The 11,202-nt window shown below is 36.5% G+C and overlaps 1 protein-coding gene across 1 annotated transcript; it reads left to right on the top strand.

Moving 5' to 3' along the window:
• The first annotated feature begins 5,040 nt into the window (after positions 1-5,040).
• Positions 5,041-9,249, top strand: LOC147847320 (CASP-like protein 5A1). The gene is made up of 3 exons (XM_087339319.1): positions 5,041-5,407; positions 8,670-8,802; positions 8,882-9,249. The coding sequence occupies exons 1-3, from the start codon at positions 5,202-5,204 to the stop codon at positions 9,071-9,073; spliced, it is 531 nt and encodes a 176-aa protein (XP_087195445.1). The 5' UTR covers positions 5,041-5,201; the 3' UTR covers positions 9,074-9,249.
• Positions 9,250-11,202: the final 1,953 nt, after the last annotated feature.

Below are 11,202 nucleotides of genomic sequence, written 5' to 3'. Positions count from 1 at the left end.
ACCACCCATAATTCAATTTATCAAACCAATAGACACAAGTGTCAAAACTCATAAAATGCAACATGCACATCCAAGCAAACAAACATATTGACTCAAAACCCAAAGGGTAAGTGATTCTTAAAGGATCCATAGTTAATGAGATACAAGTTAATATCCTCAACTATAGATTAATACTAATCGAAGTTGTGGTGAGAATTATAGTTAAGTGTTTAGATTATGAAAACGGTCAATCAAAACTTGTGCTTAATTGAAAAGAGTCAAAATAAACAATAAAATATAGTAATCATGATTCGCCTATATAAACCATGATGGGAAATCGAAAACAAAAAAACCAAAGATGTAAGGTTGAAATAGTAAAGATGTGAATGATGGTTCTATACATTATTCTATTCCTTGATAACGATGCCAAAATATGTCACGTCTTTCAATACCCTTACTAAAGGCTTGCGTTTCTCTATTCTTCTTGAGAATCATCGTGGGGCCTTTTTTATGGGTACACCATACATATCACCATCTACCCTTTTGTGGGCCAAACTGCTAGGAGCTATTGTTAACTATTCTTCCTCACCTCCTTCACCTAAATGTAACCATGAGTTTAAACTAAGGTTTGAATATTCAATCTTTGAATTACGGTTTTATTCCCTGATAACAATGCCAAAACATGTAACTTCTTTTAGTATCATTACTAAAAGCTTGAATCTGTCTAGGGTATTATTCTCGAGACTCACCTCAAGGTCATTTTGGGGGGGCATATCACCGTCTAATCTTTTGTTGGCGAGATAGGATTAAGATACTAAGCTTTAAACTAAATACTAAAACAAGCTCTAAATGCACTTTAACAAATAATCATGCACAAAATATTAGACTTGTTTCTTAAACAACAAGAGATTTTCCCGAACTTCTCATATAGTCGAGAAAAGAATGAATAAGAAACTGCCTCACTCAAGTTTATATCAAGTTATAGATGATATGTATTATGATGTTTGGGCTCATAATTAACAATTAGGGGAGAGAGAGGATTTAGTTTTTGCTCTAGGGAGTTATAACCTTGCTATATGTTTATAGTTTTACTTATATATTTCTTTGTTCATTTAACTAAATTAGAACTATATCTCTTTCGCACTTGAGGATTAAAAAGTTTATAGATATTACCTTTATATCTTGTTAACAATGCTAGTATTCATCTCTATCTATTGGAATTCTTTAGTGTATCCTCGAAGCAGTTTAATCTCCCAACCCTACCTCAACATGAACATAAATCTTTGGAGGCCTCCTCTCACCGAAGAATATACTTTTCTCACTCCTCCATGGAGCTACTCCTTTTTGTTCGAACGATGTAAAAATGTTTCCTGAACATTGGGGGAATTGTCTGTTTTGTTTAGACTTATAGTTGTATAGTAAAAAGAAGCCCATTTCTTCAATATATTTTATATGTAAAGGCCTATTTTTATTGTTTTTCTTAAAAAAATGTTTCCTCATTGTCTTGCCAAGAAATTAAGGCTTGGCTAATTAGGTAACAAAAGAGAAAATAGATACTTAACCATATAATTTCCTAATAAATAAAACCATAATTATTTTTTCAACATTGATATACTTTTATACAGTTGAAAAAAGGGCAAATCCCCTCTACATTATATGTCCATGCAATGCGAGTTTCTCTGTTAGTGCATGTAAAGGAAACATTTAACGCCACCTTTGGGGAAACCTTGACTTTGTATGTGTGTGCAATTCCACTCAAAGAAAAGCAATATCATATGTTGAATATGTCAGTAAAGAGATTTGATTTTCCTCTCCTTGATGGATCATAGATAGTTTAGAAACTACTTCCAAAATACTTTGGTTAACTTAGCCATACATGTAATCTCATAATAGAAAAGGCAATGTTTGTAAAAAAAAGCGGGCCCACTTCTATCAATTCCTCCAAGAAATGTATCTTCTCTCCTAGTCTTAATGGAACTTTCGTTATAAGTTTCCTTGTTTGGGTACAAACAAGAACTTGCCTAATTACTAAAGGAATTTTTCTTAAACGTTGAGCTATGCATTTAAATTTGTGAACCTTGGGGTCGAGCGTGTCAATATGTGTTACGGGCATGACCATATAAAGTCACGTGGTAAGTTGTACCGTAATATTCTACACATGAGGATAACTTATGAGGGTTAACCGAGAGTGTAAAGAAGGGAATATTACTTTTAATCCTAGGGATTGAGACAACCCATTAAGGCATGGGGCCCTTAGGTTTGGCTATAAATATGAGGCATAACTACCCTCATTTGAGACACTATTGACTATGTCGAGACTCTGATCTTGTAGCGATCAACCCTTGTAGCAAGGGCCCCAGTACCAGGTACGACTCAATACCACGGTGGTGGTATGGGACGCTGATCGAGGCTCGAGTCCGTTTGATCTCTTTAGTTAGGGCCTAGGGGTGGTTGGGTGGATCAACACCCTTCTTTCTTTGTCTTCTCTATATAACTATATTATATTTCCTTATCTTATGCTTACATTAGGATTAAGCTCTAACAATATGGCTCTTCATATAAGCAATCTAGTTTGAAAATGAAAATGGGACCTATTCTTTTAGTATTTTTAAAGGCTAGGATTATTTTATCATTCTCTCAAAAAAACATGTCTTTGCAAAGATTAGTCCATGGGATTTGAACCTTGCTAACTAGAGGTAAAAAACTACGTAGCTAATGAAAAAATCCTTGACAATTGTCTTTAACGATAAACAAAGTTTGTCTTTGATATCTCTAAACTTTGTAAGACAAACCACAAGATAATGAAACTTGGCTTTCGTCATCTGTCTTGGCACAAAAACTAGTAAAATAAGGAATTTATGAAACACAATGCATTAGTTTCTCAATAATAAAAGCTTATTGTTTTAAAAGTCCGAAATGGAGATGCCTACTTTGATAAAACTTTCTAGAACAAAAGAAACATCACTTCTACAGACTACAGAGCTCCCAAGGGATTTGACCCTTGCCATCTAGTGTAGAGCAAACTAGTAAAGAAAAAGTTTTCCTTGACATCTAGCTTGTGCATAGTGATATTAGTTTCACCCTTGTTTTTTTTTCCCCTAAAAAGACACGCCTTGGTATTATGAAACCATAAGAAATACAAAAGTCGTGTTGGATAAACAAATATACCAACCAATTCCCTTGTACTCTGATCAGAGCAAATTTGTTGAGCATAGCCAACAATAAGGGCTGATCAAGCAAACACATATCGAAGATGAAGGTATTCTAGTACTTTTCTTGCTTTCTCAAGCATACCACAGGTAACATACATATGAACCAAAGCAGTGGCAAGAAACCATAATTCTCCAACAATTTCCTTTTCATGATATTAGTTTCACCCTTGTTTTAGTTAGTGAATTCATGTGTTCAACTCTTGTTGGATGGAAACATAATAAATAGAAAGGAAGAATGGGGAAATAACCACCAACACGATTTTTCGTGTTTATGCCTGTTAAAGAACCTTTACATGCGGATTCACAAAAAACTATAAGAACCATGATACCATTAGGAATCGACAATGGTTTGGTTTAGGCTAAACCAAATTGGCCTTATCCAATCCAAACCGATTAAGCCTAAACCGTTTTGGGGTTCTCAAACCTGAACCAAACCAAGCCAAACCGATCCCTAAACCGATTTGGGACAAAAAAGCTTAAATTAGGGGTGTGAAGAAACCCCAAAAACACCACTACCACTACCACTCCCACTTCCTCCTACTCTTTTCTCCTCCTTGTATCTCCCACCCCCTTGGCCTTACCATGATGAGTCTGAATTCAACTCCAAGTCTCGCCTCCACAACTCCCTCTTCATAGACTACTACAATTGGTCGGTTGACATCCACGAATCCCTTGCCTCCCACCACTTGAACCACAAGGCCCGAGGCTATGACGATCTCTCACTCTCGATGATCTAATCCTTTTGCAAATTCTAACTTCAAACTTCTCACTGTCTAATTTCTAGCTCTCTAAACCCTAATTATTAAATGGCTAAAACAGTTTGAGCTGGTTTGGCAAGGCTCAAGCTGAGCCAAACTGAGCTCAAACCGTTTAGGTAGGCTCAAGCCTAAACCGAGCTAAGCTGAGCCTCAAAGTCATTAAAAACTTGTTTAGCTACACGGTTTAGGCTTGAGCCGAACCGTTGCCGATCCCTAGATACCATAGACTGGTATCATGGAGTTTTTGTAATAAGCATGGGGAATTTGAAGATATTCTAAGGGCGAAGAGCATTTTGGGGCATGAATGTGAATATATAAAATATGATCCTTTTTGAATAAAACCTAAAAGGGTTAGTTATGTATGCAATCTATTAGTTGTCTTTTCTAGTAGTAGTTTTGATACTATGACATCAACCATTGTAAGGGTCGAGATTGGTAAGTCTAACCATCCATATGATTGTCCGCATACATGTAGAAGTTGTAAGTCTAGCCATCCAAATTTCACACGATGGTCCACGTACTTGTAGAAGATTTTGCCACTCCAATCGCTTCAAACTGAGACTTGAGGTTGCAACATCATTTCGCCAAAAAGGAGGCCTTGTTTCCCAAAATCTGCTACAAGTATGTAGACCATTGTATATAGACCATCATTCGGCAAAAAATGAAAGTATCAATATATATCAGGGATTCCAAGGAAATGGAATCTTGGCAATAGGGTCGGTAGTAGAAACTAGTCAAGAAGAAGAAGAAGAAAAAGCAATAAAAACTAACTTAGATGTTTGGGGTGGGTTCTATGTAACATATGAATACTTCTATATAGAATTGGCCAACAAGCAAAATGGTTTTTTTTTTCAATACATATGGAACAAAAAACAAAAAGAAGGGAAAGCGGAGGCTATTTTCGTAATTCTTCAAACACAAGGAGCATTTCTTCTTCTAATCTTCGCTCAGAGATTTTCCTCTTACGACGAAAAGCAGAGGGAAAAACAAAACAGAGCGCTGCTTCTCTGTCTGTCTGTCTGTCTGTCTGCACAAAATCGCCATATCCAACAGAAACCTAAAAACCTCGGATTTTAGTCGATCGACGTACATACATACCCGCACGCACTCGCACAGAAACTGTGTTCTGAATCAACTATTTAGGGTTTTTGCGTGCGCGCGTGCGCATTTGCAAACGACCTAAAGCTGTATTAATGTATTACAGAAAGGTGAAGGAAATTGTGTCTTTCTTTTCATTCAGGGTTTTCTCACCATGGAAGTAAGCCACACAGCTGTTCATCCCGTGGCAGCTCCCCCTGCGCTGTTACAACCCCCTGCAAGGGTAAGGATGAAGGATTATCAGGGTATGCCTGGAACCCTGGGGGGTCTCTCCCTTCGTCTTGGACAGTTAGGATTTGCTGTTCTTGCTTTCAGTATCATGATCTCCACCCCTGACTTTGGACAAGTCACTGCTTTCAGGTTAGTCTTCTCTTTTGCACTGCCTTGTGTTTTTCCTTTCCTTAAAGTGTTTCCATATGCCACTGGCTATATATGTGTATGTGGATGCGGTGGATGGGTGTATCTGTATAAGTCAGTATATATATATGTGTGTGTGTGTGTGTATTTCTACGTGCTGCATGTGTGCTATGTATATGTACGTATGTAAATGTATATAGTTCACGTCTTTTACTATTTGTGTGTATGTATAGCCACATTTATATTTATGTTTGTTAGTATGTATGTGCACTTTTATTATATATATATATATATATCCATAATTTATAATCGAAGTTAATGTTTTTCAACAATTTTCTAAAAACATTTCCCATGTATTCCCCCCTTCCAATGACATATTCAGGTCACAAAATCAGTTGCAAATTTGTAATCTGTTCATATGGGGAAAATCTTCGTTGTTTAAGAGATGTTTTATTTTCCATTCTCTTGGACGATAGAACTCTCTCTCTCTCGGAGAGTGTACATGTTAAAACAACTCAACAATTTAAGCAGCGTGTAGATATGAAACAATGCGATTCTTCTTAATTTTTCCACATAAGACAAAAATTAGTATGGGATGCAAACAAATTTGTTTGAATGCATTAAGAAGTAACTTGTTGCTTCTCTTTGTTTTGGAAATCTGGATAAGAGAAATCCATCGAAGATATTTCTCAACAGATTTGTATTGTGCATTTGTATTGAAGAATATCGATCCATGAATAGTATTGACTCCTTGCATTCAACTGGGGGATATCTGCACCAAAGACAATTTAATTAACAATATAGTATAAAACTCTTAAGCTTGCGAGGATGGTTATAGACTTATATCTATTTATATAGTCCTCAGAGGTCAAGTATGACTTATGGATCCAAAGCAAACCATGTTCATGTAGCTTGTATGGGTTTTGTTAGTGACTATGCCTGTTGAACAATTTTACTAATGAACATTCTAATTGGGAGTGCTTCTTGTGACCGAGGGAGAAATGCATGTAGGGATAGGTCAGAACTACAATGTGGTAAAGCAAGATCAAAGCTGGGCAAAGGTTGAGTGCTGTAATAGAGTATGATATTCATACTCACTAACTTGTTTGGCACAAAATATGTGTAGCTGATGAGAGAGGGATTTATGGTCCTTGGACATCAACTATACCCTATGGGTCCAAAAATGTAAGATTGTCACAGAATATGTGTGCAATTGAGTAGTGATGCTTAAGGCTCATGAATTTTGGTGATAAAATGTTGTAATTGAAAGTGTGCATTGTGTGTGTGTGTGTGTGAGAGAGAGAGAGAGAGAGAGAGAAAGAAAGATATATTAACGTCTTCTAAGGCCAAAATTGGCCATGAGACAAATGGTTTACAACAAAAAATGGGATATTTACCCATTCATCGAGAGTAAAAAATAAATAAAAATAAGACAAAATAGAGTTTAAGCTAAATAGTTCTAGTAAAATAATAAACATGTTCTATATAAAAATCATGTTCTACAATGAAAATGTTATACTAGGCCTAATTTCATTTCCATCCAAGTCTCTCGAAGAGAAGTAGGAGGTCAAAGGGTTGCGATGTGGATGTGGCCTGTGATGTCAATGTAAAAGGTACCCCAACCATAGCTTCTAGTCGACGTAGCTCACGTTCCCTTATCTTTTCTATTCCATGCCGACTTGTTTTAGAGCCCAACATCCGAGTGTGTTTAGTTGTTCTTTGCATTTCTACTTCCTCAAGAGAGAGGCTGAGCGGCATAAGTGTATCTACATACATCGTCTCCCCTTGTTCCTAAAAATTTACACTAGTTACATGTTGATGAATAGTAAAAGGGTTATGGTTAACACTTTGTAATTTATTCTCCCTATGTTGTTTTAGCTCTAAAATATACCTACCTAGTCTCTTTACACTCGGGGTATCTAATAGTTTGGAGAGGGTAGGAGAGGGTCCTAATATGTCTTGGTATTCTGCCCATATCTCGGCATAAGTTGGGCACTTGCATGTGAAGTGATGCTCATCCTCTATCTCTATGTGGCATAACCTACATAGCCTTTCCTCTTTAGGGACTCTATTAGCTCGATCATTCTCAATCTCAAGTTGGTGAGATGATATCCTAAGTTGTCCAATGGCCACCCTTAGTGCATTTGATAAGAATGTATCTAGATATCTTGGTCGTGTAATAAAACCTAACTTAGAGAAGTGCAAGAAATGTTCCTTATAGTACAACATTTTAGATGGGAGTGGCTCTCGTGGGGTGATCCATTTATATCAAGTGTAAATTTGCCATATTTCTTCATGAGAGAGAGTTTGATCAGTCCCATGGTTGTACTTAAGGGGGGGTAGGTTATTAATATCTATGCCCTTAGTGCATTTGATAAGAATGTATCTAGATATCTTGGTCGTGTAATAAAACCTAACTTAGAGTGATTCTACTAACATCAGGGGTAGATTGAACTCTGCTCTTATAATGTGATGTGGTACTACCGATTTGCTTCGGAGTTGACGTGATAACATCGTCACCAAAGGTCTCTCTAATTGCGTCCACATGAAAGATGGTAGATCCGGAGCCCATAATACTGATGCATACATGAGGGAAGGGGTCACTAATGAGTCGAAGAGCCATCCCTTGGTTCGTGGCTCTTGAAAGTATGCCTGGTGGCATTCTCTCTAAGAGTGAGAGGGATCCATACCCTCTCATTAGCCTATCTTTGGCTGCCTGGGTCATCGAGAATTTACTTGAGCGAGCACTAAAAGTGACTCCCAAGTATACATATGATCCAACTACCTCAACTAGTTTATGAGAGAGGGTTAGGTGACATTTACTCCTAACTATGGACAATGAATGAAAGATAAGGACTTTAGTTTTCGATAGATTCATTACCAGTCCTTGTTGTGTACAAAAGTCATCTAGGGCATTAAGATGCTTTTGTAGGTCGTGTTCTGACTCTGAGAACAAGACAATGTCGTCTATGTAAAGTAAGAGGCTAACTTGCGTATCCCCAATAGCTACTCCCTTGCCTCCCTTACGAGCAATAAATTCCGTGATCTCATCAACTAGTTTATGAGAGAGAGAGAGAGAGAGAGAGAGAGAGAGAGAGAGAGAGAGAGAGCTTAGATGGTAAAGTTCTTCAATTGAGTGGAGAAGGTTATGTGTTCAAATCCAAATATTTTACAATGTCATCTAGTAAACTAGTGCAAGTAGTGAAATTTGATGTTTGGCATGTTTTTGTCAATGTTCAAAAATAAAAGCAAATGTGATTTGCAGCTACCTTATTGCCGTGAGTGCATTGCAATCTATTTGGAGCTTGATGGCTGCAGCTATTGATATCTATGCCTTGTTAGTGAAGAGATGTCTACATAATTCGTGTTTGGTCAGCATTTTTGTAATGGGTGATGGGGTAAAAGAAACTTTTGTGGCATTATTTGTTATTTATTTATTATTTAGGCAAGGTATACATATATTGTTTTTGTGACTAGATCATATCAACAATAACTTTTGCGGGTGCATGCGCAACGGCGGGGATAACAGTGCTCATCGATAATGATTTGGATCAATGCAGAGGTAATTACTGTGGGAAATATGAGGCAGCTGCAGCCATGGCTTTCCTGAGCTGGACCATGGGCGCCCCTTCATTTTTACTGGCATTCTGGCTCTTGGCCACCAGATAGTCTGGTCTCCTCTTTTTCTGGTTTCATTTTTTTTGACACACTTAAGTCATGGGTGTGTATAGGTACCCTTTTGTGTGGATTTGAAGGGGTTTTATAACATAATCATTTACCTCATTGTACTATATTATATACACACACACATAAATTGATTAATTAATTGGTCATGGAAATGTACATATCTTTATGCCCTTTATGCCTTTTGGAAAGGTTAGTTAAACCATTTCATATATTCAGTATCTAATTCTTGACCTTCATTGTATGTATAACAATAAATTATAATAATTAATCGTATAACATTATTTGAGCCTTTTGGGGATTGATCATGTACACAGCCTTACATAAATTTCAGCTTAATTTAGTTAAGTGGCCTTGCTGCTTGTTTGAACAAGTGTTACATGTGTGAGGGTCAATATTGTTTTCAGAGAGTGATGTTCTTGTACCATTTGGTTTGATGTTAAAGTTGTTTGTGACATAATCTTGTGTCAAATAAAATAGTGTGTAGGTAGTATCTGAACCTGTATGTGCTACATAATTAGAGTTAATGTGCAAGCTTTGTGTTCAGGGGATTTTAGTTCATTTCATTTCTATATGCTTGTTGATCATAGATTTCTTCACATGTATTGCCTTACTTTGTTAGAGGTGCACATTTTTCTTTGTTTATCAATATCAGCTTTAGCAAAAAGCATATTTGGCCACCTTGTTATTGAAGACATAAAAAAGCAAACTAGTTTTAACAATGATATAATTCAAACCAAAAAGTAAAGTCAGAATCTTAAAACAGCTTTCCTTTCTACTTATTGCTTGCGTTGTTATCTTTGCGGACATGGATAATATTCTACACTTCCGAATTTTTCTGCATTAGTAACTCTTCTTCTCTCTTATAGTCCTATGTTATACTTGCTCTTGTCATTTATATTTACCTACTCACCTTGTTCACGGTCATTTATCTCTTTGTCTCTCTCTCAAAGTAGCTTTAAGATGCCTATGTCTAGCCTTTCCCTTCAAGTGAACAAATGGGGTATTAGAAATGGAAGATATCATAGCCTCTACTTCATTAAGTCTACGCCATTTAGAATTTTAATGATTCAAGTCAATAATTTTGAAACATGTCCTCAATCGCAAATATCCCAACACCCCCTTTCTGTCACAATGCTCGACAATAGGATGGTGGTAACCTAATTATTGAAAAATGAGAACTCCATTTCTTCATTTTCAATCCTTATGAACAAATTGTCTATTATCATTTACATACCCTTATAACATAGGCTTTTTGTTTAGGTTTGTTGAAAGGGAGGGCGAACAAGCATGGCATGTAGTGGTGAAATCAATTCTCTTAGTAAATTAGGATTTTTTTATTTCATCGTATTATGCATGTATTCGAATGTTTTTATGGATTTTTTGTTTCTCTTCTTTTTGAAGGATTATCTTGTCTCTTGTTTATAATATGAATACAATATTCGCTTTATAATTTAGTCTGTTTTTCCATGTCGCGTCAATTAATGTTAAATATCCACTAGTATCCTTGAATATTCCTAAAGATGCAATATAATAACCTAAACGACTTTCGCTACTACACATGTAGGAAATTTGAACATGACATCCACCTCCAATTCCAAAGAAAAATAACACATCCTAACTAGAATGTGTATGTGTCTAACAACAATGCCGAAGGCTACACGCCAATTATTTTCAAAAACATGGAACTTGTTTGCTACCTGAAAGCATGTGGTAGCATTAGAGCTACATTAGCTGGCAATGAAATTTGGAAGGACATTGTACAAAAAGATGTTGAAAGAGAGTACTTCATTGGCAATACATTAGTACATATGTATGCTAAATGTGGGTCACTTGATGAGGCACATGTAGTATTTAACAGGCTTTCCGTCCAAGAACATGTCTCTTGGAATGCATTGATTGCAGGATATGGTGAGAATGGGAAATTTGAGGAAGTGCTCAATCAATTCTATCAAACGAAGGATCCATGGCTAACCATTGTCTTACACAAATCGGTCTTGGGAAGAATTGTCGCTTCCTTTCCATCTATTTTGTATTTTGTAGCTGGTATGCCTTTTTAAAACTAATGGAAGAATATGTTGTTTGGAATTTATTTTTTGCCAAAAACACAATTT

This window comes from Azolla caroliniana, unplaced genomic scaffold (assembly GCF_043228905.1).
Source record: "Azolla caroliniana isolate FFs.n. ecotype wild unplaced genomic scaffold, voAzoCaro1.0.p SCAF_1181, whole genome shotgun sequence".
Classification (NCBI taxonomy): domain Eukaryota; kingdom Viridiplantae; phylum Streptophyta; class Polypodiopsida; order Salviniales; family Salviniaceae; genus Azolla; species Azolla caroliniana.
Note: the sequence above shows the minus strand (reverse complement) of the source record. Positions and strands in the feature narration are given on the sequence as shown.

Coding starts and splice junctions, on each gene's coding strand:
- LOC147847320 (XM_087339319.1), top strand. CDS start 5,202: ATGGAAGTAAGCCACACAGCTGTTCATCCCGTGGCAGCTCCCCCTGCG. Junction 5,408..8,669: donor GGACAAGTCACTGCTTTCAG/GTTAGTCTTCTC, acceptor TGTGATTTGCAG/CTACCTTATTGCCGTGAGTG. Junction 8,803..8,881: donor TTTTTGTAATGGGTGATGGG/GTAAAAGAAACT, acceptor TTTTGTGACTAG/ATCATATCAACAATAACTTT.